The sequence below is a fragment of the Peromyscus leucopus genome, chromosome 8b (genome assembly GCF_004664715.2).
Source record: "Peromyscus leucopus breed LL Stock chromosome 8b, UCI_PerLeu_2.1, whole genome shotgun sequence".
NCBI classification, from domain to species: domain Eukaryota; kingdom Metazoa; phylum Chordata; class Mammalia; order Rodentia; family Cricetidae; genus Peromyscus; species Peromyscus leucopus.
The window spans coordinates 105,245,740-105,272,588 of record NC_051086.1 but is presented as its reverse complement, the minus strand read 5'-3'; the positions used below and the strand labels follow the sequence as shown (position 1 = coordinate 105,272,588).

General features: G+C 52.2%; 4 protein-coding genes across 19 annotated transcripts; 2 read left to right on the top strand and 2 right to left on the bottom strand.

Annotated features, from left to right (window-relative positions):
* Nucleotides 1-282: 282 nt before the first annotated feature.
* Nucleotides 283-8,117, top strand: Pcyt2 (phosphate cytidylyltransferase 2, ethanolamine). Of its 13 annotated transcripts, none has more exons than XM_028853588.2 (14): nucleotides 283-462; nucleotides 2,495-2,583; nucleotides 3,056-3,217; nucleotides 3,719-3,785; nucleotides 4,397-4,481; nucleotides 4,682-4,726; nucleotides 5,047-5,100; nucleotides 5,535-5,673; nucleotides 6,098-6,180; nucleotides 6,461-6,538; nucleotides 6,796-6,861; nucleotides 7,027-7,092; nucleotides 7,238-7,326; nucleotides 7,408-8,117. In XM_028853588.2, exons 1-14 carry the CDS (start codon nucleotides 374-376, stop codon nucleotides 7,508-7,510), a joined length of 1,215 nt encoding a protein of 404 aa, XP_028709421.1. In that variant the 5' UTR covers nucleotides 283-373; the 3' UTR covers nucleotides 7,511-8,117. The 13 variants fall into 13 exon arrangements, with proteins under 13 accessions (XP_028709421.1, XP_028709426.1, XP_028709424.1 ...); XM_028853593.2 differs by having other exon boundaries at nucleotides 7,230-7,326; XM_028853584.2 differs by having other exon boundaries at nucleotides 317-462; nucleotides 7,027-7,147; nucleotides 7,230-7,326.
* Nucleotides 8,118-9,560: 1,443 nt separating this feature from the next.
* Nucleotides 9,561-10,640, bottom strand: Npb (neuropeptide B). Of its 2 annotated transcripts, none has more exons than XM_028853594.2 (2): nucleotides 9,939-10,640; nucleotides 9,561-9,863 (listed from the first exon to the last, which is right to left on the bottom strand). In XM_028853594.2, exons 1-2 carry the CDS (start codon nucleotides 10,173-10,175, stop codon nucleotides 9,618-9,620), a joined length of 483 nt encoding a protein of 160 aa, XP_028709427.1. In that variant the 5' UTR covers nucleotides 10,176-10,640; the 3' UTR covers nucleotides 9,561-9,617. The 2 variants fall into 2 exon arrangements, with proteins under 2 accessions (XP_028709427.1, XP_037056561.1); XM_037200666.1 differs by having other exon boundaries at nucleotides 9,561-9,827.
* Nucleotides 10,641-13,141: 2,501 nt separating this feature from the next.
* Nucleotides 13,142-19,965, bottom strand: Anapc11 (anaphase promoting complex subunit 11). Of its 3 annotated transcripts, none has more exons than XM_037200658.1 (3): nucleotides 19,880-19,965; nucleotides 18,193-18,319; nucleotides 13,142-13,530 (listed from the first exon to the last, which is right to left on the bottom strand). In XM_037200658.1, the coding sequence occupies exons 2-3, from the start codon at nucleotides 18,299-18,301 to the stop codon at nucleotides 13,385-13,387; spliced, it is 255 nt and encodes an 84-aa protein (XP_037056553.1). In that variant the 5' UTR covers nucleotides 18,302-18,319; nucleotides 19,880-19,965; the 3' UTR covers nucleotides 13,142-13,384. The 3 variants fall into 3 exon arrangements, with proteins under 3 accessions (XP_037056553.1, XP_028709465.1, XP_028709466.1); XM_028853632.2 differs by lacking the exon at nucleotides 19,880-19,965 and adding an exon at nucleotides 19,058-19,191; XM_028853633.2 differs by lacking the exon at nucleotides 19,880-19,965 and adding an exon at nucleotides 18,953-19,051.
* Nucleotides 19,270-22,858, top strand: Alyref (Aly/REF export factor). The gene is made up of 6 exons (XM_028853628.2): nucleotides 19,270-19,560; nucleotides 19,893-20,024; nucleotides 21,342-21,489; nucleotides 22,082-22,145; nucleotides 22,245-22,419; nucleotides 22,536-22,858. Exons 1-6 carry the CDS (start codon nucleotides 19,324-19,326, stop codon nucleotides 22,548-22,550), a joined length of 771 nt encoding a protein of 256 aa, XP_028709461.1. The 5' UTR covers nucleotides 19,270-19,323; the 3' UTR covers nucleotides 22,551-22,858.
* The last annotated feature ends 3,991 nt before the right edge of the window (nucleotides 22,859-26,849 follow it).

Here is a 26,849-nt window from a genome sequence, read left to right as displayed (position 1 = left end):
TAAACCCTGCCCCCAAAAACAAGTAAATAAATAACCCAGTCCCTAGGAATGCTTAAGGCGTGGGGGCGGACCGAGCCCGCGTACCCGCGTACTTGCGGTACTAGCCTGTTCCTTTGGACGCCGGGACCGGGAGGGATTTCTACGGGACACCCCCAGGGGGCGAACCCTGCTAGGGCTCGGACTGCGACACAGACCATTGGCCGCGCATGTTGGGCGGAGGGGCGGGGCCCGGCCAGGGGCGGGGCCTGGCGTAGCGCACTCAATTGGCCGCGGCAGGCGGGTGAGACCCGCGTGAGCACGCGCGAGCGTCGGGGGCGGGGCTGGGGGGCTGCGAGTCGCGGGAGCTGCCCGGTCGTACGGGTCCTGCGGTGCCATGATCCGGAACGGGCACGGGGAGGCCGGCGCTGCTGGGCGGAGGGTCCCGGCGGGCCAGCGCGCAGTGCGGGTCTGGTGCGACGGCTGGTGAGTGGGCCGGCGGCCTGGGGCGGGCGGTCCCCCCGGGGTCACGCACCGGCAGTTGGCGGATCCCCAGTCTTCTGAGGCCGCACGAGGCAATGTAGCCTCCGGTCACTTAGGAGTGTAGCGTGCAGACGCGGGTGCATCGGGCAGTGCGCTCCCCGAACACCGGAAATGCGGCCGCCCGCCCGCGGGTGTCATTACCCAGGTTACCGGAGCTGGAAGGCCGTAGGCTTCCCTGGCAAGTCAGCCCGTGACGCTGCTGTTAGAAAGTCGTGGAACTGTCAACAAGCAGAAGAGATGTTGGCCTTTCTGTAATTTACCGCCCTCGGCCCTTCGTCGTGCCTACCCCTGGTGGATGAGAAGAGAGGCGCAATGGTCACTAGGGTCCCTCGGGAGATATGGAGGGGGAGTGGACTGGACTTGGTGCATTTCTCGTTTGTTTTTGGTTTGGTGAGTCCTGAGGGTGCGATCCATAGCCTTGTACATGCTAGGCAAGTGCTCCACCACTGAACTGCAACTTCAGCCCCCTTCTGCTCTTTGGCACCTGAGTCACCAACAGTGGCTTTGACTTCGTGTCAGTGGACTATGACCTTGGCCCAGCCACAATACTGTACCATAATCCCTGATGCAGACTCTGACCTCTGATCTTGCCCAGCCTGTCTAGTGGGCACAAGGGCTGGCCCAGAATTACCGCAGTGCCTGAGCCTGTCAGGGTTGTCTGTTTTTCTACCTCCACTCTGTACTGTGTGGCTATACGGGGCTGCTCGAGTCACCTGATGACACCTGACTAGAGTTCTGGAGGAAACTGAACAGAGACTGTGGCCCAGCATTGGCCCATGGAGAAGGATACAGGTGGTCCCAGTGTACACTGGTACACCCTCAGTGCCTAGCATGTTGCTGGGTTCTGGGTAGCTTTGACCTTGACAGTGTAGTCAGGGCCAGACCTAGATTTGAGGATAAAAGCTCCAGAACCAGGTGACAGGCACTTGTTCTCTCAGAGAGCTAAGCCAGGCCATGTGGATGGGGGTGGGGAACTGTCTGCTTGACTCCAGTAGAATGGAGTCTGCTCCTAACTCAGGACTGTTTTCTTGTTTCAAAGTTTGAGTGTGGCTTGTCAATCTGGGGATATAATTCTTGCTTAGGGTGCAAGAAATCCCACGTTCAAATCCTGGACAAGCTCTTCTATTTTGTGGGCTGGGGATGTAGCTCAATTGGTAGTATGCTTGCCTGGTATGTACAAAGTCCTGCATTTATTTCCTGGCGTCCAAATAGAAGGGTTTTGGTGGTAATCCCAGCAGGTGGAGTCAGAGGGTCAAGAGTTCAAGGTCATTCTTGGCTACACAGTGAGTCTGAGGAAAGCATGGGCTACCTGAGATCTTATTTTCTGAAAAAAGAACAGATCCAGGCCAGGGGGTGGTGGCGGTGGCCTTTGATCCCAGTGCTTGGGAGGCAGATCTCTGTGAGTTCCAGGCCAGCCTGGTGTACAGAGCGAGACCCAGGACAGGCACCAAAGCTACACAGAGAAACCCTGTCTCGAAAAACCAAAAAAAAAAAAAAAATCCAGAGCCGGCAGTGGTGGCACAGGCCTTTAATCCCAGCACTCAAGAGGCAGAGGCAGGTGGATCTCTGTGAGTTCAAGGCCAACCTAGTCTACAAAGTGAGTTCCGGGACAGAGAAGCCCTATCCGGGGGTGGGAGGGCAACAAAAGCAGCAGCTAGAAATGGCTGCACATCTGCCAGTGAACAACTGTCTTGGAAACTCACCAGCTCTCTGGACCTTACCAGGCCTTGTCCCTGATTTTGCCATTGTTGCTAGACCTGACACTGACTGAGTCCTCCCTAAGTCCAGTATGTAGGGTATGGACAACTGAGAACCAGTTTTACCTCTGTAAGCCCAACACCCAGGGGTTTGGTTTAATAACCCCCATAGGGGCTTCCCAGGGGGCTTCCAAAGGACCAAAGCTGTGTCCTGCACAAGGCCCCCAGTTTCCTGCCAAGATCAGTACAGGACCTGACTGTCCTGTCTGTCCTCACAGCTATGACATGGTGCATTATGGTCACTCCAATCAGCTGCGCCAGGCACGGGCCATGGGGGACTACCTCATCGTGGGTGTGCATACGGATGGTAAGGTGTGGGTTGCTGTGCTTACGACCTGCTCTAACTGACCAGGCCTGCAAGGCGGTTGGGGTGCCAGAATGATCCCCGTATCCTTCCCCAGAGCATAGTAGGGACTCAGAGTGCAGTAAGCCAGCCTGGTCCCAGCTCTAGAGAGCTGTGGCATCACTGGACAGTTCCTTCAGCTGTGTGGTCCACCCTACCCTGGTTTCTGAGACCAGAAGAGACTGATGGCCTTTTGTGGTCATAGGCCATCCTTGTCAACTAGCAGATGCCCTGAGCACACATGCTGGCTGGAGGACAGTGCTGTTTACATGGGGCCCTGCCTCGTGGGCTGCGACTAGCAGAAATGACCCACTGCATACCGTTGCACTTGAGTGGTTATCCCCGCTGGGCTTTGTGATAGAGGCTCCTAGGGACTGGGCTTTGGAGCTGGACATCAATTGTTTTGTTTTGTCCTTTTTCTTTTCTCTGTCCTTAGAGGAAATTGCCAAGCATAAGGGGCCCCCAGTGTTTACCCAGGAGGAGAGGTACAAGATGGTACAGGCCATCAAGTGGGTGGATGAGGTGGTACCCGCTGCTCCCTACGTCACCACACTGGAGACACTGGACAAGTACAACTGTGACTTCTGTGTTCATGGCAGTGAGTGGGCGGGGCCTGGAGATGGGGGCTGGGCTCAGTCAGACCAGTTGACAGCTGACAGCATCTCAGAGATAGAGGGCTCCTCATCCTGTGCAGATAGAAGAGCGCTCTGGGTCCGTCCCCCAGAGCAGCGGGACACATGAAAGGGTGGTTCTGGTCCCAAGGGTGCTCCGAGCTAAGAACCCTTGTTTATGAGCCCAGTGTGATGGCGCATACATATCATCCTAGTACTGGGGAGGCTGAACAGGGACGTTAAATGTTCCAGGTCTGGTGGGTGATAGTGGTGCAAGCCTTTAACCCCAGCACTTGGGAGGCAGAGGTAGGCAGATCTCTGAGTTGCCTGGTCTACACAGCAAGTTCCAGGACAGCCAGGGCTGCACAGAGAAACCCTGTCTTGAAAAACAAAACAAAAGTTCCAGGACAGCCTGGGCAACATAGCAAGATCCTCTCTCTCTCAAAACAACCAAAACAAATCCTTTTCTGTGTGCATGTCACCCCTAGATGACATCACGTTGACAGTAGATGGCCGAGATACCTATGAGGAAGTGAAGCAGGCTGGGAGGTACAGGTAGGTCCCGTGATACTCAAGTGGATCCCTTCCTAGCTCTCATTACTGCTTTGAAGTAGCCTGCAAGGCATTTGGACCCACAGTTGGGACTGGAAGATACAGAAAGGAATGCTTGTGGGGTGACCTTTGTGACCTGGTGACCTTTGTGCGGCCAGCCAGAGCTTTGCACAAATGGCAACATTCTTGGCCACCACTATTGGTAGGGCATCCATAGACTCTGTAGTGTCACTGGTGCCCCTGGGGCACTGGCTTTTTATTTTAGTGAACTGTAATTTAAAGAGCCAGCCGTGGCCAGTGGTTCCTACAGAAGACAGAGCAGCCTGGAATTCCCTTGGCAGAGCATGTATACAGGGTATAGGGCCCTGGGTGTAAGAGAGGCCAGAGGGTCCAGTGTCAGAATGGGAACCAGAGCTGTTGTGTCTCAGACGTGGCCTGCCTGCTCCCTGGTGCTACACTGAGGAGCTGAATCACTGACATGACCATTGTTCCTGCCCCAGTCTGGTTTTCTGTGGGGGGCTGGGTTAGGGTCGTGTCCCTCAGGTGGGGTCCGCCTGTAGCAGAGCCTCAGGAGAGAGTCCTGGATGAAAACCTTCACCTTACCTCTGCCCCAGAGAGTGCAAACGCACCCAGGGTGTGTCCACCACAGACCTCGTGGGTCGCATGCTGCTGGTGACAAAGGCCCACCATAGCAGCCAGGTGAGTCCAAAGGAATGGGGTCTGGGACGTGGTCCTTGGGTTGAGGACACAAGAGGGAGGGACACCTCCTAACCACCCTTGGGTCTATCCTGTTTCTCTGTCTGACCATCCTGTCACTGGGCTCTGGGGCTGTGGTGTGCTGGTCCCAGGGTTGGCAGTCAGGAGGGCACGGTCCCTTAGTCTCTTGCCCTTGTGTGCAGGAGATGTCCTCCGAGTATCGGGAATATGCTGACAGTTTTGGCAAGGTGAGTACAGCCTGGCTGCAGAGGCCACTCTGGAAATACAGCTGACATTTGACTAGCCACCACACAGCACTCCCCATCCGCCCACCTTAGGCTTCCCATGGGGAGAGGTTGACCCAGAGCCTCACTGTCTGCCCTCCTCCCTCCCGTTCCCAGTGCTGACCAGGTACTGACCACCAGGCTTGGCCAGCTGGTGGATGCTGGGAGGGAGGACAGGCGAGAGGTGGCCAGTCCCCGCAGCCGCTTCCTGGAGGAGGAACAAGGACTGCCCACCTACAGGTGGCATATCTAACCAAATGGCCTGGCCCTCTCTCCCTTTGTAGCCCCCTCACCCGACACCTGCCGGGGACACACTTTCCTCAGAAGTCTCCTCCCAGGTGACCAGATGGTGGCCTCAGGGTGCCGGGTCCCTCAGAGGGCTGTCTGCTGGCCACTGGGCTCTGCGCCTGCTCCTGGTGGTGTGTTGCCAGGCAGAGCTGGTGTTGACTGCAGTATCTGCTGTGGCCACCGGGTGGAGCCACAGTCCTGCTAGCTACAGTGGCCCTGCTTGGCCTTACCATGGTGTGTCCCTGCCCCTGCCCCAAGTGCCTGCCTGGACAGAGCCCATAGCCAGCGTGCTGCTGGGTTATTCGCAGGCTGGGGTTGGGGGGAGTCCAGCCTCTAATGCTCTTTGTACATGCTCCCATCACCCACACCTATGACAGGGGCACAGGGAGCCCTGGGCTCAGAAGTGTGGCCCTGGGGAGGGTGATGGGTGAGGGGTACACCTAGAGGCCTCTACCGCTGACTGGTTCCTTCTCTTGGCTAATAGTGTCCTGGGGGGCAGAACCCCTGGACAGGGGTGTCCCAGTTTCTACAGACATCCCAGAAGATCATCCAGTTTGCCTCTGGGAAGGAGCCCCAGCCTGGGGAGACAGTCATCTACGTGGCCGGTGCCTTTGACCTGTTCCGTATCCTCTTAGGGCCTCTGCTGCCCCACATTCATGCCACAGAGTGGAACCCATAGACTCCAAGGCTCCAGGGTTGAGCTGGGTTGTAGCGGGTATAACCCTCATCAGGGAAAATGGCAAGGAGTCCATTGGGTACATGCTGTTGAGGACAGAGGACAGAGCCCCTCCCTTCCTAGCCCATTACTGCTGCCTCTGCCCCCCTTACCCCCCTTGGGTTGGGGATGGAACCCAGGGCTCTGTATCTGAAACAACTGATCTACTGCTGAGCTACAATCCCAGGTCTTGCTTTTTTGAGACAGAATATTCCTGTGTAGTCCAGGCTAACCTAGAACTTGCAATGTTCCTGCCTCCACCATGCAAGTACTGGGTTTACAGGAAAACACCATCATACACAGCTAGTTACTGCTTCTTAATCCGGATATAGACATCGGGCACGTGGACTTCCTAGAGAAGGTGCATAAGCTAGCCAAGAGGCCCTACATCATCGCCGGCCTGCACTTTGACCAGGTCTCTGCCTTTCTACTTGCTTGCTTCTCAGCACCCCATCAGCTGATGGGCCATGGGATTCCTCAGGGGGCCTCGCTGGGGTCAGTGTTGGGCACAGGGGGCCTCTGAAGGAGTGAGGCTCCTGGTATCTAGTGAAGGCAAGCATGGTTCTCTTCTGGAGTCCAGGACAGCCCTGCCTAGGGTGTTCCTGTGAGAAGGGGCACCTCTCCCACTTCTGCCCAGGAAGGCCAGCTGGGAGGGAGGGCACTGTTCATTAGCTGAGCCAAACTCCTGGCCCTAGGAAGTAAACCGATACAAGGGCAAGAACTACCCCATCATGAACCTGCACGAGCGGACTCTCAGTGTGCTGGCCTGCCGGGTGAGTGGGCTGGGAGCAGTGTTTCCCTGAGCCAGGGCAGGGGCATCCACCTGCCGGTAAGGTGGGTGGAGGGTGGCTGGGCCCTGTTGGTACAGTTTCTTTACCCTGCTGCGGAGTCTGAGGATTCCCTTTGCCCACTGGCCCCCGCTGTGTTGCCTCATCCCAGCTGGCTCCCCTGGGGCCTTCTCTGCCACCCTCTACCCCTGGCTTGCCAGAGATGAGGACTGAGTGAGTTGCTTTACTGCCCGTCTCTGCAGTATGTTTCAGAAGTGGTGATTGGGGCACCGTACTCCGTCACAGCAGAGCTCCTGAGTCACTTCAAGGTGAGGCTTCTCTCTAGCTGAGCAGAACATGATGCCAAGGTTTGAGGATCCTGCCTGGGTCAGCCAGGGCTGGTTTTCCTAGGTCTGGGCTAGCTAGCCCTAGGTGGTTGTCAGTGGTGGTATAGCTTCTCTGAGGAGGCCTCCTGACCCTGCTCCCTCCCCCAGGTGGACCTAGTGTGTCATGGGAAGACAGAGATTGTACCTGACAGGGATGGCTCTGACCCCTACCAGGTGGGTTGCCCCGGCCTGGGCTGCCTCTGGGAAGCAGGAACAACCATTCTCGCTGGTATTGGCCTCCCATGGGTGGAGGGGCACCCGGGGTGTGTTTGTAGTCAGGTTTCTCACCTCCCTCTTCTCTTTGCATTGAGGCCTCCAGGAGCCCAAGAGAAGAGGAATCTTCCGTCAGATCGACAGTGGTAGCGACCTCACTACAGACCTGATTGTGCAAAGGATTATCAAGAACAGGTGTGTTCCCCACCCACTCTGGCTGGGTTGGTGGGCAACTCCCAGTATTGGAAAGGCCCAGTTTATACCTGTCTGACCCAGGCTGGAGTACGAAGCCCGGAATCAGAAGAAGGAAGCCAAGGAATTGGCCTTCCTGGAGGCCATGAGGCAGCAGGAGGCGCAGCCTGCAGGGGAGACTAACTAGCTTCTGACCTGGAGGATGTCGCTCACGCCCTTGTCCTGCGCCCAGCTCTCCCTGCCCAGCTCACACAATTCCAAAGGAAGCTGGCCTTGCTGGAGGGTGCTGTTCGCCTGCCTGTGAGGGAGGCACCGCCTGTCTTGCAATAGACTGGGTCCTTTCCACTGAGCTGCTCAGAGAGGGTGGCTAGCACAGGGAAGCAGCCCAGTGGACAGGATAAGCAGAGGGCACCCGTGACAGGAGGAGTGTTGCGATGTGTCCTTAGCATCCACAATTCCAACTGCCACTGACCCAGTCTTGCCTGGGGACACCCCTCTGCCTGACTGGAAGCTGCATATCTGCCCACCCAGCTTTGGTGAAAGGTACAGAGGGATGACTTTGGGGACCTCTTGTTTTGTGTCACCCTACAAGTGGGTACCCTCTACTTTGGGGCACGTTCTAGCACCCCATTCCTGATTCCTAGAAGATGCACTTGCCCTGACGGCTGGGCCAGCTTGACTGTTCTCGGCACAGACTTCGTGGTCCTCATTTTGTACCTCGGTGGCTCAACTGAATAAAGCCTAGTGGGACGTGCTCCATGGGCTCCTAGCCCTGGGAAGAAGCAGGAAACCCATCTACAGCAAGAATCTTTTAAGAAAGGGAAAATGATCCAGGCCAGGAAGTTGGGTAGCTTGTGCACATGTCCCTGGCTCTTCTATAGACCACGGGGTCTAGATCTTGGTACCCTAGCAGGTCTACTTGGAGTCCAGCAGTTGCTGAGGCTCCTAGAGCTGCCTCTTGGTGGTTGATTGTAGGGGAGACTGTCTCAATGCTGAAGCAGCTGACAAGAATGTTGAAGCCCTGGCTCCTCCCAAACAAGGATGCTGGTGGTGCTTTCCTATCCCATGCCCGTCCTCTTTAACTGCCGAAGCAGGTAGACCTGCCCTCTCTCCTCCCTTTGAGACAGGAGAGCCTTTGCAAATGTTTCAGACCTAGAGTCAGGATCTGGAGGAGGGGCACACATACTTCCAGCCTGGGTGGTGCTCAGCATTCCTCACCTCAACCCTGCTACCTAGTAGGAATGGGGTGTGGTGCCCACACTAGGCCCCTGAGCAGTCTCAGGTTAAGGAAGCCACCTGAGGGTGCTGCTGCTGCCTAGACTGCGGCTGGTCCTCAGAGGAACGCTGCACAGGCAGGTGTCTGTGTGCCACCCATGGCTCTGAGCAAGGTGTGGCTGGTCAGGGCACCATGGAGAAGAAGATGCCCTAAACAGCAGGCTCAGAACCTCTCAGACCAGAGCTCAGGTACTGAAGTTGGCGCCTGGAAGTGTTTGCTTTGGGCTGGAGGGAAGGCAGGGCAAAAAAGCAGCAGCCAGAGGCAGAACTCAAGTCAGCTGCCCACGGGGCTAGCCAGGCCGGTCACTGAGCCTTACAGTCCCTCTGGACCTCGGGGCAGTGGGGGTCTGGGGGAGGGTGGCCCAGATCTGTGAGGCCTGAAAGGAGGCCAGGCCAGGCTTGTACCCAGGTTTGTGGTGGGTCCAAGGGCTCCTGTGCAGCTAGATCCTTGCTCTGGCTCACTTCTTGTCCTCTAATTTGTTGACACACAGTAGCTATGTGCTTAGTACTTCAAGGTCTTTTGGAGGGACTTTAAAGGGTGGCAGACAGACAAGGTTAGGGTTGGGAGCAGTAGGAACCCCAGAAACAGAAGAGTCACCTGAGGTGAGGCAGGACCCAAAAAAGCAGGGCTTCCTAAAAGAACCTGTGAACTTGGACTGTTATGGGTGACTCTGAAAGACTTTGAGGGACAGGATGGTAGGGCCTGAGGATCCTCTGGGGGTTGTTTCCTCTGGACCTGCTAGGAACTGTCTATCCTCAGTGCCTGCTAATTAAGTAGAGGGTCACCTGTGGTGGTGGTGGTGGGGGGTCTATACCTGTTGTGGCTTTGTGGAAGAGGGAAAGACCCAGCCTGGCCAGAGAAGGGCATGCTGTGGGGAAACCAAGCGGTGGCCCCGAGGCCTGCTCAGCCCATCACAGGAGCGCCCCTCGGTGTCTGTGCTTACCTTCACCAGCAACCCTCAGCAGAGACAGCTTTGCTTCTTTATTCATTTAGCCATTTGATACGGAACGTGATAGGGTTAGGGGGCCACAGGCGTCAACCCACATGACAGGGCCGGCGCTGCTTCAAGCATCGAGCAAGACTGGGCACGGGGGTCACCCACCACAGCCAGTCGAGGTTTGGGTTTGGGTTCAGGGTGCAGGCGTGGACATTCAGCCTCCTGCAGCGACAAGAAGACGTCCGCCTTACACTGGAAAGTCCCTGGGCTGTTGAATTGCCGCTGGCAGCTCTGCAGGTTCGGGGTCACCTCTTTGACACACAGGGCCTGGGTAGGCGGTGGAGGCTGAGGGTCCGCCCCTGCCCCACCAGCTCCCGCCACCCACCACCGGCTTGCACTCACAAGGCTCCTTAGGCTGGGGCGCATCTCCAAGCGTAGGGGTCCTGTTCCGACGGGGAGTGCTGAGGACTCGGAGCGTCGCGCGGACGGGAACCTGTGGAAGCTGGACAGTAGCCCCGCGGCGCGGCCCACCGAGTAGTGGTGGGGTCCCGCCGCAGGCTTGTACCACGCCAGGGCCGGCGGCAGGAGCAGCAAGGGCAGCGCCAGGGCTGCGGCCACCAGCGTCCCGCACTGGGCCATGGCCGTGTGGCAGGGCCAGGGGGATGTGGCTGAAGTCTGCGAACCAGGCTGGGCTTTATATCTGCAATGGGGGCGGGGACAGAGGCGGGGTGGGGGGAGCAACAGGGAAGAGCGGCAGTGGAGCACGGAGCATCAGCCAGATCTCTCAGACCTCGCCAGGCCTGAATCCTCATGTCACGGGTGAGCAGAGGGCCAGTCTCTCCCTGCCCGAAGTTGAACCGCCCTCTTAGGTCCAAGGCTTATTGGCCAGAAGTATCAACGTCCAAGGGTGGGATGCGGGACTGAGGATTACTAACTACCGCTGTGATGAAACATCATAATCAACAGCAACTTCAGGAGGAAAGGGTTTCATTTGGTTTACATATGCCCAGTCACAGTCTCCTGTGACAGGCCAAGGCAGGAACTCAAACAGGGAACCTGGAAGCAGGAGCTGATTGATGCAGAGGCCATGGAGGGGTGATGCTTACTGACTTGCTCCTCATGGCTTCCTCAGCCTGCTTTCCTTTCAGAATCCAGGACCACCCACGATGGGCTGGGCCCTCCCTGATCAATCATTAATTCAGAAAATTTTCACTGGGTATGGTGACCCATGCCTTTAATCCCAGCACTTAAGAGGCAGAGGCAGGTGGATCTCTGTGAGTTTGAGGCCCGCCTACAAAGCACATACCAGGAAGCTAGGGCTTTTATATAGAGAAACCCTGGCTCAAAAAAAAAAAAAAAAAAAAAAAAAAAAAAAAAAGGAAATTTCCAGGCTGGAGAGATGACTCAGTGGTTAAAAAGCACTGGCTGCTCTTCAGAGGACCTGAGTTCAATTCCCCAGCACCCACATGGCAGCTCACAACTGTCTGTAATTCCAGTTCCAGGGCCTCTGCAGGCATTGGGGAAATCCATGTGATGCACAGACATGCTTGCAGGCAAAACATATAAACACATAAAACAGAAATTATAATTAAAAAAAGAAAGAAAATGGCCTCCAGGCCTGCCCACAGCCTGATCTTATGGAGGCATTTTCTCAGTTGAGGTTCCCTCCTCTCAGATGACTCTAGCTTATGTCAAGTTAACATTAAACTAGCCAGCACAGCACAGGTCACATGCCAGTCTCAACAACAGGGTCTCACTCTGTGACCCAGACTGGCCTTGAACTTGGGGAAAGTGACACCTGTGTCATCTTCACAAGTGCCAGGCTGGACTACTTTGTTTTGTGCTTATGGTGGAAGGTTCTGCTACCAGATGTGTCCTTTATGAGCAGGAAAAGTATCAAACTCAGGTTCTAACCTTCAGAAAGACCTGAGCAAACAACTCCAGACCCCAAGTCCTGCCCACTCTGCCCCAGGGGGTTGTGGCTAGGACTTCTCTGCCTGTACTGAACGAACAGTGGTTCAAATGCTGGACACAGGGTGGAAATGTGTAAGAGACATGGGTTGTGTTGTGTGCAGCGCCAGAACATTAGTAGGACAGAGTCCCTGGCCAGGCAGGGCGGGTACATGCACATTAAAGAAGAGGGCATGGAGAAAGCCTATGGCATGAGCTTCCCACAGGACCTTCTGTTCCTGCCTGGGAGCACAAGCTGTAGTAATTGGATTCTATCAGGTGTCCTGACCTTTTTGGAGGAAACAGGTAGAAGAATAATGGAGAAGAAAAAAGACAGGAGTCAGGGACCCCAGGTGCAGGGAGGTACATGCCCAAGGTTTATGGTTTTCTGACCTCTAGAGAGACTGAGGATGTGAGATGGGTGGAGCTGACCCTGAGGACAGGACTAACTGAAACCCTGAGATAACAGAGCACACAGACCTACGCGCTGAGGAACCCATGGCCTTGTAGCCATGGAGGGCACTGAGGTGAGCCTGGGAAGATAAAAACCTCGTGAACAGGAAGATGCTTCAGAGAGGATGACCCAAAATGATGAATTCCCCACAGAAGGTTCCTAGGAAAAGCACAGAGGGCACTCCAAGAGAGTGAGCGGACTGGGGATGGAAAATCAAGCTAGGATGGACCAGACCTGTCAGCTCAAGGAGCTCCAATCCACAAATCTTGGCTCCCTCTCAGCTCTGGGTATCGCAGGCTGAGTTACACTCCATCTCTACTCCTGATAGCTGGTGCCAGTTCCAGGACCAGAATGCTATAGATAACTGAGTGCTATCTATATGGAGTTACAGTCTCTCAGAAGCATAGATGTTTCATGTAGGAGTACCTCAAGGGCACCATATAGAATGGACAGCAAGTCTCAGCCAACACACATGTAGATGATACAAATGGCCTTGAGCCCTGCCCCTGCTGGTCTACTCTCCAGGGTGTACAGCACACGTGGTGTGCAAACGTGTTCACACTGGCAATGGTCGCTGAGTCTGTGAGGACAAGGTGATGAACTGACCGGGACTCCCAGATACCAGCCTAAATTGGTTTCCACCCAGCAGCTTCCAGGCACCCTGAGGCTGGGCTATTGTTCCCCTAATGGCTGATAATCCCCAGCTGTAGGAATAAAGGGGTGTCCAAAGGGCTGTCCTTCCCTAAAACACCAGAGGACCCACATCCTCCTACACCAGATCTGGCCCTCAGTCTGAGGAAAAGGCGAGGGACTCTGACCAGCTTGCTGCAGTCTTCTCCGAAGACCATCTGGGCATGGCCAGCACCTGCTCAGCCACCTCTTCCTCCAGCCAAACGGTTCCTGAAGGGAGGTCGCCAGCTTTGCTCAGCTCGGGCTGGGGATCGAGAGAGATCCTGGGCTCCCACCAGGTTAGGGCAGCTGATGGGCTGTGTCCCCCCAGTCCTTGGGCACAAGTACACCCTGAGGTCTCTGCTCGGCCTGGCGCTGCCTTGTCTCCTCTGCTTCTCCTGTTTCTGAGCTGTGACTCATGTTACCATGGAGGCCTCGGCAGTTAGTTAATCAAGATGTTTATTCATAAGGGTTTTCATACCAAAACATGCTGCAGCTGGATCAATGTGTCAAGAAAACAGGCAACAGAGGCCTCCAGCAAGGCTCAGAACTTTAATGAGTTTTACTTATTGAATAAAGTGTCAGTGATGTGATGGGGAAAAACAAAAAACAAGCGAACCTTGTTTCAGCCAAAAGGAACACATCCTTGTCCCCAGTACAGAACAAGGTCCCTAGGTACCACTGTGAGGAGGGGGTCTCAGGATGCCATATCTGGTGAAGGGAAGGGGCTGAGCCTGGCATAGTGCTGGGAGAGGGACTGGGCACAGCACCGGCCTCACTCTTTGAACTTCCACTCTTGGCGACACATGGGGCAGTGCTGCTGCACTTGCTGCGCGTTCAGCCATTTGAGGATGCAGTGCATGTGGAAGCAGTGGGAGCACTGGCCCCACACCAGGGGGCAGTCATCGCCAGGCACCTTACCTGCAGGGGGGCCAGAGGGAAGAGGTTAGGAAGAGGAACCAGACAAGACACACAAGAGCATGTGACAAGCCAAGCGGGCACCTCCAGGATACTGGTAACCGCTCTAGACCACAGACAGAGCCTCTCATGCCTCCTATATCAGAGGAGACAAAAAGGAGGAGTGACCCAAATCATCCCCAGGTATGGCCCACTGCATAAAAGATCTAGAGATTCCCTCATTACCAAGGGAAGCCTTCTCAGAGCGGGAGGTCTGGCCTGGTCCACTAGTTTCCAGTGCCTCCCTAAGACCCTTCTGTGGAAAACTGACCTGTCACACCCAGAAGGTAACATTAAAATGGTCAAGGTGCCAAAGATTCACAACCTGAGTAGGTAACTCTTCGTCTTCAGTAAAAGCCTCCTAGAACCTGGAAAGCTCTTTCCATGGACACCAGAGACCTACTGCACTACAAGGGCCTTAGGGACCTGGTGTTCCTGGGATAGCTACTGATGGGACTTGGTATCAGTATGTGTTTGTGTTATCTCATCTGAATCCTCACCTCTCCTACCTCCTCCATTCAAAGCCAGGGGCACAGGCTGCAAGCACCCACTCTGCAAGCCTGGAAATGCTTCTTTCATGGAGAAAGCCCAATCAGAGATGGACAAAGTCCATATCATGATCAAATTAATCAGGAGCTATACAGATGACTCAGTAGTTAGAGCACTTGCTGATCTTGCCGAGGACCCCAGATCTAGTTCCCAGCTTCCACATGGCAGCTCACAGCAATCTGTAACCCCAGTGCCAGGGAGGTCAACACCCTCTTCTGGTCTCCACAGACACTCATGCATGTGGTACAGATGGACATTCAGACAGACACCCATACACATACAATACAAATAAATCTTTTTTTAAGTAAGATTTTAAAACAAACGAAAGGGGAGGCTGGGAATGTAGCTCAGCTGGTAGAATGGTTGCCTGGCATGCACAAAGCCCGGCATTCTACCCCCAGCTTTGTATAACCGGATAATCCCAGCACTTAGCACTTGTGAGATGGAAGCAGGAGGTTCAGGAATTCAAAGCCATACTTGCTACATAAGGATTCTGAAGCTAACCTAAGATACAAGAAACGTGAGACCCTGTTCAAAAACAAGCAAACAAACTGAAGAAGGAAGAGCACAGGGACACCTTTAGGTCCTGTCCCACATCGGTGTCAGCCTGAGTCCAAAGAACTAAGCCTCACAGCACCCCATCAAAATGGGGTACAAGCCCTACGTCTGTCACACTGTCAGCACTACTGAGCCTTTCTTCTGTTCTTCCTTGTTTGTTTTTCAATAGAAGGTTTCTCTGTGTAGCCCAGGCTGTCCTGGAACTCACTCTGACCTGCCTGCTTCTGCCTCCAGAGTGCTGGGATTAAAGGTATGTGCACCACTGCTTGAAATCACTCCTCTCCAATTAGACTTGGACCCAACTAGATCACCAACAAGGATCACTGGGCTGGCTCATTTGTGGGTAGTCATTCGGAGGAAGGTGCTATCTTGTTCTCAAGATGTCCCTACAGGCAGCAAGCCAGAGTACTTGATGAGCATGCTAGTGCACTGAGGATGATTCACTCAAGGATTTGTTAGTGCCTTGATGAAATTATTTTTTTAATTAAAACACCTCATGACAAGACTGTTTTACCTTAAAACCCCCTGGGACCTGAAACAGATTTATTACAGGCCTTGGTAACTTAATTTCCACAGGAGTTTAATCCATGAGAAATCTGGTGCTTTATAGAATCTATCCAGAAAACACAGTGGGCCTGTCAAACACTTGGCACATTAAAGTCAACCCCCTCTCATTTAAACAGTCCACAAGTGGAACTAGGTCTCCCACTCTGCACAGCTAACAGGCCCTGTTTTAAGAAAGCCTGAGTCTACTTTATATGTATGGACACTAAGTGCCTAGCCATCTAAGACACATTCTGATCATCCCTTTGTCACAGATCTAGCTGGGTAATCCAAGCTGTATTCCATGTGTGGGTCACTTATGCTCAGGTAAGAATGGGCAGCTCTGAGGCCAGTGGAACCACCTTCAATCTACAGATTCCATGTCCACCCTTTGCCTGAAGGTGGGAATTGCTACAAAACTTCCTCAAAGTTTTTACAAAGTTAACAGTCTAATGTTATGAAGTCCTCTCCTCTTTATAGCTCTGCTATTATCAAGATCCTTCCAGGTTTGGTTCGAGATACCACACTTCAGGTAATCTGGGTCCTTTAATAACAATAGCCGCTTGCAGCACAGAAAGCTGGGACAGAAGACCTAACAGCAACCAGCAAAACAAAGAAAACATTTCTCACATTTATAGACTTTAGAGGGAGAAGTTTCTAAGCCCACGTGAGGAGTCTTGAGCCCAGCAGATTAGTGAAGGCACTATGTCTGATCCCCACAGGAGTAGCAACATAACAGTTGCATCCTTGAGGATGCCTTAAGCAGTGATTTTGAAGAAATTAACAGTTGGACTAGCCTGAGACTCTAGCTCTTCTGGAAGTCAAGGAAGAGAACTCAGTAGTAGAGAGCTTGAACAGCACATGAAAGGCCTGTGTTCAATCCCAGGACCATCAAATAAGACATGGATTGATTGATTTTAAAAGAGTATTCCTCCCCTGTAACCCTTCACACTCTTGGGAGTTCCTCCTCATTTTTCTTAATAAATCTACATTTGTGACAAGTAGTGGTGGTGCACGCCTTTAATCCCAGCACTCAGAAGCAAAGGCAGGCAGATCTCTGTGAGTTTGAGTCCAGCCTGGTCTACAGAGTTATCTCCAGGACAGCCTAGGCTACATAAAGAAACCCTGTCTCCAAAAAAATCTACATTTGTTCTGCTTAAAATAAAAGCTAGAACCGTGTGCTTGATTACTAATCACAAATGCTATAGATAAAACTTAAATTAGAAAAATCAACGACTTCCTAAGAAACTCGTAACTTGATGGGCAGTGGTGGTGCACGACTTTAATCCCAACACTTGGGGGGCAGAGACAGACTGATCTTGGTGAGTTTGAGGCCAGCCTGGTCTACAGAGCAAATTCCAGGACAGCCAGGGCTACACAGAAATCTTGACTTGGGGGGTAAAAAAAAGACAACTCACAATTCTTTGATTACATCAAGATGATTAACTCTTGGCTGATTAACTCATGTTGGGTGAGCCTGGAGGTACATGCTTTAATCCCAGCACTCTGGAGGCAGAGGCAGGGCGGATCTCTTTGACCTTGAGACCAAACTGGTCTACATAGTGAGTTTCAGGCTAGCCAGGGTTACATAATGAGATCCTGTCTCAAAACAAATAAATAAATAGATAAGATAGAATCTGCTTTCATTTCAATGTAATCAAACATTCCTACTTCATATAACATACTGGGGACATAGGAATAACTCAAAAAAAGTGTAGGACTTTTGCATTCTGCAAAACACATTAAGATAATAAAATTCAAATGCCTTGAAAACAAAAAAAGAGTTAAAAAGAAGCTATTTAGATCAAAGAGCTGAAAGACCAAGAATACTGAGATGTTAGGAATGTCTCAAACCCCAATACTAAGACATTTGGGAGCCAGGCAGTGGTGGCACACGCCTTTAATCCCAGAACTTGGGAGGCGGAGCCAGGCGGATCTCTGTGAGTTCAAGGTCAGCCTACTGAGTTCCAGGACAAGCTCCAAAGCTACACAGAGAAACCCTGTATCAAGGAAAGAAAAAAAAAAAAAAAAAGGACATGGGGGCAGATGTTTCAACAAAGATGCTAAAACAGCTTGTAAGACACATGGCTAAAGAGTGCTCATAGTTTATAAGCATCTATTTAAAGTGTACAATACTTAAGCACAAAAGCCCAGCAACATGACAATATGGTAACCAGTGTGTGAGCTTCAATGTGCTGGGCAGGGGTATCCTAATTTGTTCTGCTTTACTTTGAGAAAATCCAAACTGAAAGCACTATATTGAGTAGGTAAGGGAATGACAGATTATCACTATGTAGCCCAGGCTGGCTTCAAACTCAAGATCCCCTTAACTCAGTCTCCCAAGTGCTGTTGTTATGGGTCTGATGTCTGTTGCCACCATGCCCTGGCAAAAACAAGTGTTTTTGTTCATTTGTTTTTCTCTCTGTTTTTGCAACAGAGTCTCCCTATGTAGCCTCCAACTCAGAGATCCACCTGTTTCTGCTTCCAAATGCTGATATTACAGGTATTTGCCACCAAGCTGGATAAGGTCTTTATACAAAAGTGGGTTGAAGCCGGTCGGTGGTGGTGGTCGCCTTTAATCCCAGCACTCGGGAGGCAGAGCCTGGCGAGTCTCTGTGAGTTCGAGGCCAGTTTTGTAAACAAAGTGAGTTCCAGGACAGGGTCCAAAAGCCACAAGAGAAACCCTGTCTTGAAAAAAACAAAACAAAAAACAAAAAGTGGGTTGAAGTATTATTCTGCTTATTTTCTGTCAACTTTCCTTCAGGAAATGGAAAATAAAACCCACGGTGTTGGTTTTGGTTTTCTTAGTTTTTCGATACAGGATTTCTCTGTGTAGCCCTAGCTGCCCTAGAACTTCCAGGCTGAACTCAATCTCAGAGATCCTCCTGCCTCTGCCTCCCTAGTGGCAGGAAACCCAGGGTTTTTAAGGCTGGTGGAGCATGCCCAAGTTCTGAGCACAGAGGGAGGGAGACTTACAGTCTGGACAACAGCCATTAAACGCCATCCTGCAGATGCCACAGTTCTCATCATTGGCTACCCAGAGCCAAGTGGCTACACCATTCCAGCACTTAATTTTCACCTTCATGGCTTCGGAGATGGTGACCTGAGGGAAGAGGATTACCTGGCTAAATTAGTCTGTAGTACCACAGCACTCGAGCATTTCAGTCGGGGAGCTGCAACAAGTGCCAGGCGCTTCCAAGGAGCCAGGCTTCCAAGTTTTGTTTTGCCATGTGTAAGGATGCCTTTAGAGATCTGAGCACACGCAGTGGGGCGAGGTGACGCACGCCTTTAATCCCGTCCCTCGGGAGGCAGACGCAGAGGGATCTGAGTGAGTCAAGGTCAGCCCCGCGCCCCCAAGAACAACAACAAAAACCTCTGCACCCATGACAAGCATTTCAGTTCTCATTAGCCATCAGTGCTTGCTTTTAACTCTGAGAAGGGAAGAGTGACCGTCATTAACTTGCTAAATTACAGCTCGTTAAGAAACTACGCCGCCGGGCAGTGGTGGCGCACGCCTTTAATCCCAGCACTCAGGGAGGCAGAGCCAGGCGGATCTCTGTGAGTTCAAGGCCAGCCTGGACTACCAAGTGAGTTTCAGGAAAGGCGCAAAGCTACACAGAGAACCCCTGTCTCGAAAAACCAAAAAAAAAAAAAGAAAGAAAGAAATAAACTACGCCTTCGAGCAAACAAAAGCAAAAGCAGACCCTCAGCCCAGCCCCTACCGCCAGGGCCGCACCTAAGGGACACAAGCCGCGGACAGAACGCGACGCCGAGGCAACCCCGAGCCTTCCGGCCTCCGAGGGAGGGGAGCCCCGGCCCCGCCCACTCCTCGCCCTCGCACCTTCTCCACCTAATCACGAGGCGCCCCGCCCTTCCGTTGCTGCCGCGCGGGAAGGTATAAAAACGACCGTGCCGCGTCTGGCTGCTCAGAAGCAGCGCCCGCCGCCTCCGAGAGCAGTGCGCACGCGCCCGCCAGCTCCGCGCGCAGAGCGGCCAATCAGGGGCGGCCTCCGGGCAGCGGCGCCGGAACGCCGGGGGAGGCGCAGGAAGTGACGCCGCAGCGTGCTGACGCGCGGGCTCGATCCGAGGCCCGATTCCGCGCCCGCCATGGCCGACAAAATGGATATGTCTTTGGACGACATCATTAAGCTGAACCGGAGCCAGCGAGGCGGCCGCGGCGGCGGCCGGGGTCGCGGCAGGGCCGGTTCCCAGGGCGGCCGCGGCGGTGCGGTGCAGGCCGCCGCGCGGGTGAATCGAGGCGGCGGGCCTATGAGGAACCGGCCCGCCATCTCTCGCGGCGCCGCAGGCGGCGGCGGCAGGAACCGGCCGGCACCCTACAGCAGGGTGAGTGCGGGGGCGTGCGACGCCGGCGGGGGCGGGCTCCGGGCGGCGCGGAGCCGGGCGAGCGCCCTGCGAGCCCCGCGGGGACCGTGGCGGAGGGGTGGGCGGGGGCGAGGCCGCGCGGTGAGGCCGGGCCACAGGCCGGGGTCTTCCGGGACGCTTTGTCCGGCCGTGGTCCGGCCTCGTGGCGGCGGCCGCCCCGGAGCGGCGGGCTTGGGGCATTCTTCGGGCTCGTGGCCCCTGGCCGCGGGCCGACGTGAGAGAGTGTCGGTGAGGTATCGAGGGCGCCCGGGGCGAGGCTCACGAACCTCTCCGTCCTTACCGTCTCCCTTCAGCCGAAACAGCTTCCAGACAAATGGCAGCACGACCTCTTCGACAGCGGCTTCGGGGGTGGAGCCGGCGTGGAGACGGGTGGGAAGCTGCTGGTGTCAAACCTTGACTTCGGAGTGTCAGACGCTGATATTCAGGTAGGAGACTCGGCTGTGTGGTCCAGAACCCCTTCTGGTTGGAGCCTGTGCTGCCCAAGGGCCGGCCAGTGTCGCCCAGTGGCTTGACCTCAGGAAAAAGAAGGATCTCCTGGTTGTGAATGCGACTGATAAGTCAGGGTGCTGGAAGGTAACCAGGTGCGCCCCCGAAGGTGACTCCTGCCTGCCCACCGCCAGGAGCACCTGCCCTCTGCCAGGATTTCCAGTTTCTAACGGGCACAGGCTGGTCACAAGTACGGTCCCTGTATGACCGAGGGTGCTTGCTTCTCAGAGCTTGTGCCTCTGCAGAAGGAAGGTCTCTCGCCCAGACACCTGACAGCACAGGGGTGAATGGTGGCTGTGTGTTTTACAGCCTGACCTCGTACCTTAACTCGTGACCCTTCCTGAGTCTTGTCAGGGGCATGGTCCTCATACCTTTGATTGAAGTCTTTTTCTATTTTTCTTTCTTTTTTTTTTTTTTTTTTCTTTTTTTTTTTTTTTGACTGGGCCTTCAGGGCGTTTAGAGCTATGAAGCAACTTTTCTTGGGAATTAGTTTTGGAGATGGCTTGGTCGGTGGTGCTGGGCTTTTCTGGGTTCCATTTCTCGGTGCCCAGCCATTTGGCCTTGCCATGGGAGGATAGGACAAGGCCAATGAGCACTCACAGTGTCTCAACACTTTTTTTAAGGTGGTTTCTGGCATCCACTGGAAACCGCTTTTGGTGAACTCCACTTCCCGCTGTGTGCCTGCAGCCGAAGTAGCCCCACACTCTGGTTCCCTCTCCAACTCCCAGCCTGCCTGAGGTCAGGGCAGTTTCCATGGCGTGTTTGACTTCAGACTTTGCAGCAGGCTTGAGTAGGAGGAGAGGGAAAGGTGAGCCAGAATCTGCTTTTGGGGGAGGGGCTGGGGTCACAGCTCCCCAAATCAGTGGGCCCTTTGAGCTGTCTGTTCTACGAACAACTTCCTTCATCTTACTCTTGGCTTCTGCTGTAGGTGAAACAGCTGTTGGTCATGTTGTGAGTGCACTTGCTAAGAGTTCTTCATCTTTTGCTCTGTGTCAGGGCTTGTGCTTCCTTCACTGGCATCATGGTGCAGTTACACAGTCCCAAAGTGGACAGGAACCCAGGTGCTGGTGACAGTTGTCCTTTTCTCTCTGGCAGCCCTGCCCCTCACCTCTTAACTGCCACTGCCCTGCCCCCTTCCTGGGTGGCTGTCAGTAGAGTACCTCCAAAGCACGCATACTCACAGCAACTTACTTACTGAGCCACTAGAAGGAAAAAACTTGACTGCTTTGCTAATTGTCGCCCTTTCCACTTCCCAGGAACTCTTTGCGGAGTTTGGAACGTTGAAGAAAGCAGCTGTGCACTACGATCGCTCTGGACGAAGTTTAGGGACAGCAGATGTGCACTTTGAACGGAAGGCAGATGCCCTGAAGGCTATGAAACAGTACAATGGTGTCCCTTTGGATGGTGAGTGTGGGGGGGGGGCCCAGGATGCCAGTGGGGCTTATGGAGTTTGGGGCTGGCACCCCTCCCTGTAGGAAAATGGGCTGCCCTGTGGCTGAGGACACTTTGCATTTGCCCCTTTGTCTCTCTCTTCCATTCTGCCACCTCTCATGCTGCCCCACACATCTGGACCAACCTCTTGTGAACCCCCATCCAGCAAGCTACATCCCTCCCCTCCTTCAGCTCCTTCCGGAAGATTCACTTCTGTGAAGCCTTCTCAGAACCGCCATAGTACAACCTGAGTGCGGGGCTGTAGTCGTAAAGACAAAGGTACCTGTTCTTCTTCCGTCAGGTCACCCACACCTGTCCACCCATGAGCACCCTAGACACCTGACCAAACAGCCCTCTTAGCCTGAACTGAGAAGGAGTGAGGAGGTGTTGGTGGGGTTTATTATTGCCAATTTATTTTCCCACCAGGCTCTCCAGGCCATATACCTTGGGGGCATTGGAGACACACACAGGCCCTTTCCAGAGCTTGCATGGAGACCAGGGTGTGGTGCCCTCTGGGTCAACTTCAGAGCCCCTGGAATGAGACTTCTCGTATTCTTTACCATAGGCCGTCCCATGAACATCCAGCTCGTCACATCACAAATTGATACGCAAAGAAGACCTCCACAGAGGTAAGTTCTGGGGCCCTTGGGGATGGGGAAAGGCCTGTATTTGTGATAACGCCACCCACAAGGCCTTTCCAGATCTGAGTTCTGTGTTTCTTTGTTAAGCATAAACAGAGGTGGCATGACAAGAAACCGTGGCTCTGGGAGTTTCGGTGGTGGTGGTACCCGGAGAGGGACCCGCGGAGGCAGCCGGGGAAGAGGTAGAGGTACCGGCAGGAACTCAAAGCAGCAACTTTCTGCAGAGGAGCTGGATGCACAGCTGGATGCTTATAATGCAAGGGTGAGTCCTGGGGCTCAGAAAAGACTGGCGGGGCTGAGTGACTGAGCCTGTGGTGACCTCTTGAAGCCAGTAGGACAAGGGCTTCCCTAACGAACCTCCTTCTCCCTCTCTTTCAGATGGACACCAGTTAAACAGCCGAGCAAATCCACACAAGGAACAGGACTCAGAAGCCTCGTCGTGATCCCTAGAGGGAGGGTTGGCAACTGGACTGTGCAGACAATGGTGGATTTGTTTTCTGTTTCTTTTTTTTTTTCCTCCTGTTTTAAAATAGGATCTAAAAACTCATGTAAAGGCTTTTCTTTTCTTTTTTTTTTTTAATTCTGAAACAGACCTGTTTTGTACCGAGTTATTTTTGGGATAAATTTTACTGGTTGCTGTTGTGGAGAAGGTGACATTTTCACCTTTGCCATAATAAAATAGAATTGTGTGTAGAACTGGAGCTGTCTGGTCCATCCTGCTGTTAAGATTCTCTGTCACAGCTAGCTGTCTGGCTATAGCTAGTACCTGATGGGAGGTTAGAACTGTGAGATGTCCGGGAGTCCGTGGCTGAGGCCTTCTGTCTCCTTCCCTGCTGTTCTAATGCCTCACTCTAGCCTGATAGGTGGAAAGATTCAGAGCAGTGGTGGCCTTCTGCCCGGAGCTGCCTGTCCATTTATTTGCCTACACCATGAGGTGATAAGGGGGTATGAGGCAGTCTGCTGTATGTGCTGTATGGTGTCTAGAGATGTGACCCATACATTCTTGGGCTGTTCCTCTTTGACTTACGGTGTGTCAGAGAAATCTGGTTTCGGCTTTGAAGCCCTATGTGTTTCTTGTTTCTCTGTCTTGTTACATTGACAGGGAACAGACGAGGAGGCGCTTCCTTGTTTGTTAGCAGTGGATCCTTGGTACCCTTGGGTGATGCTAGTTGCAGGACCAAAACCAGAGGATGCCCAAATCTCATGTAAAGTGGCGTAGTGTCTGCTTAGAGTCTATGCACATATTCTCGTAGGCTCTTTCAAGGTATGTTGTATTGTTTAGGGAGAGCAGACAAGATTCAAATGTCTAGCACATGTGAAATCTTCAATTGGGATGTTTTTGTCTTTGGTTGGCTCTGGAGACAGCTGTAAAAGACCAATGGGAGTTGAGGCAGAAAGCAGTTCTCAAGAGCGTTGGGTTAAACATGGAATACCTCGGGCTGCTTAGCAGTATTGGAAGCAGGATTTTGAGGAATGGGAGCTCAAAACTTGTCCTTGTCTCGCTGCTGGGAATGCCTGGAGGACTGAGTGTGGGTTGTGGGTGAAAATAGTGGGGTGACAAGCGCCAGAAGCTTTTTGTTGTTGTTTTGTTTTTGCCCAGGGTTTATCTGTGTACCCTTGGCTGCCCTGGAACTCCACTCTGTAGTCCAGGCTGGCCTCAACTCACAGAGATGCTCTTGCCTCTGTCTCCCAGTGCTGGTATAAAGGCGTGTATCACCACTGCCCGGCTGAGGCAGTACTCTTAAGGGCTGCTGAAGCTTTTGCTTCAGTGTTCAGAAAGGACCTCTGACTCGTGTAGGACGGAGTCCACATCACAATTCCTAATGTGTTTTAGTTGGACCTGGACTCCCAGTTAGGCTAGGTTGGTTTGCATCCAAAGTATGGGATTGTGAGTGCATGCCACCACACCTTGTTTTTTATGTGATTGCTGAAGATTTTGGTATCTGAGCTCATCCCATATTCCTCACTTTGCCATCTCTGCTTTCAACTTGAGGTGATTGGAGGTGGGTCTCAGGTGACACATCAGGTAGATAAGTCTTCAGTAATCCTCCCTTCAGGCATCAAGTGTTAAGTCTTACATAGCAGTATTAGAGTCAGTGGTTCATGGTATATTCAGAAACCTCTAATCCGGTACATTTTTCAGTCTGTATCTTGTAGCAGGGCCCTTGGGTAAATATTGTTCTACTCTTCCCTTTAGCAAACTAATAGTTTAATAGACAAAATGAAAATGAAAAATTGTAATATGTAGTGCAACAAAGAAGGAAAGGTGGAGTACGGCCTGGAATATTTCTGTCACCTGATCTGTGGCCACAGTGTTTGCCAGGGACCTGACTTATGCCTTGGACTCTATTGGATATATCTCCCCCTTCCCAGAATCAGTTATAGGAATCTTTTAAGATTATTTTTTAAAAGCTGGTGGTGCATTCCTGTAATCCAAGTACTTACTTGGGAAGCAGAGGCAGACTGATCTGTGTGAGTTCAAGGCCAGCCTGCTTTACAGAGTGAGTTCCAGGACAGCCAAGGCTACACAAGAAACCATGTCTCAAAAAACCAAAACAAAATGAAGTTTATGTACTCACGCAACACATAACAAGTGTTTCGGCTTTGTGCTGTGCTTTTGATAGGTAGCCTAAGTTTTTTCCTTTGCTTAAGACGGTTTCACTGTTGTCATTAGGCTGCTCTGGGAGTTGGCAGTCCTCTGCCACAGCCTCCCAATCCTGGGAATCCTGGCATGTATCACCATAATCAGCTTTTGAGAAACTATAAACTTTTTTTTTTAAATTGGTTTTCCGAAACAGTGTTTCTCTGTGTTTTGGTGCCTGTCCTGGATCTCACTCTGTAGACCAGGCTGGCCTCGAACTCACAGAGATACACCTTACTCTGCCTCCTGAGTACTGGGATTAAAGGTGTGTGCCACCGCCACCCAGCAAGAAACTATAAACTCTTCTAAATAGTTGTAACATCTTAGTTTTTGGTTTCTTGAGACTAGGACTTGTTATGTGGCCCTGACCTGCTATGTGGAGTCCAAGCTAGCCTAGGCCTCAGTAGCTCCGTTCTTAGTTTGGAGGTACTGAATTGACGTCCAGTGGAGTTACAATTGATTCTGTTGCTGGGCCCAGTGGTGCGCACTCATGGGAGAGGATCACTTGAACCCAGGAGTTAAAAACTAGTCTGGGAAGTATAGCAAGACCTTGTTTGTTTTTTTGTTTTGTTTTGTTTTTGTTTTTTAATTGGATATGATGAATGTCTATATTTAAGTTGTACAAAAATCACAGGTCATCACACCTCATCTCTTTATTTATATTGCTTATTGTCATTGCTAAAGTTTAGATCTGGAGTGTCTGCCTAAGACCTGTATTTTGAAAGCTTGGCCCACAGTGCTATAAGAGTGGGTAGAACTTTTCTTATGGAGAATATTTAGGTCATTGGAACCATGCCTCTGAAGATACTAACACCTAGCCCTACCTCTTTGTACTAATTTTCTTTTACATTTAGTTACTGTGTGTGTGGACATACATTCACACATGTTCTTTGGCATATGTGTGGCTAGAGGTCTTCCATCATCCTGTGGGTTTTAGCAATCAAACTTGAGGCTTGTGATAAGTGTCTCTACCCGTTAAACCATCTTGCTGATTCCTCTTTGCTTCTTAGCTACTGTGAAGTAAACAATTTTTCTACCATGGGCTTCCACTGTAATGAACTGTGCTGTTGACAGTACCAAAGAAACCTCCAGAACAGCAAAAAATATTCTGTTCTTTCTTAGAGGAATGATTTCCTTTTGTGAGATAGTAACCCATTGCTATAATTCAGGCTGGCCTTGAACTTGACAACAATCCTCTGCCTCAGCCTTCTTGAGTGTTAGAACTTTAGGCATGAACTACCTTATGCTTGTCCTGTAAAGTTGATAATCTCAGATATGTTTGTCATAGTTACGAAACATTGATTAGAACAGTTATATCGTTAATGTGTGTCTGGTTACATGTATGTGTTCGTGCAAGACTGTGCACATGTGTATGTCAATGCCCATGCACTTGTATGCATGTATGTGGGAGCCACAGGGTGACATCAGGTGTTTCCCTTAATCACTTTTTTTTTTTTTTTTTTGGTTTTTTTTGAGCCAGGGTTTCTCTGTAGTTTTGGTGCCTATCCTGGATTTAGCTCTGTAGACCAGGCTGACCTCAACTGGCCTCGAACTCAACAGAGATCCGCCTGGCTCCGCCTCCCAAGTGCTGGGATTAAAGGCGTGCGCCACCACCGCCTGGCCACTCTACTTTTTTATGTGTGTGGCTGAGCCCCAGTAAGTTTACATGCACCTTATACGTACAGGAGCTCTTGGAGGCAAGACGAGGGTGTCGGGTTTCCTGGAATTGTAGTTAGGTGGTTTTGAGTAGCTGTGTGAGTGCTAAGGACCAAATCTAACACTCAGGAGGCAGAGGGGGTTGGAGCTCTATGATTTTGAGGCCAGCCTAGTCTACATAGCGAGTTTCTGATTAGCCAAGCTACATAGAAAGACTCTGTCTCCAAAAATAAAAATGACCGTGCCCATCTTTTTTTTTTTTTTTTTTAAAGATTTTATTTTTAATTACATGTAGATGGGGGTGGTATATGCAGGTGCCTGTGGAGGCCAGAAAAAGAACCCCTGGAACTGGAATTACAGATGGTTGTAGCTGAAATGTGGGTGCTAGGAACTGA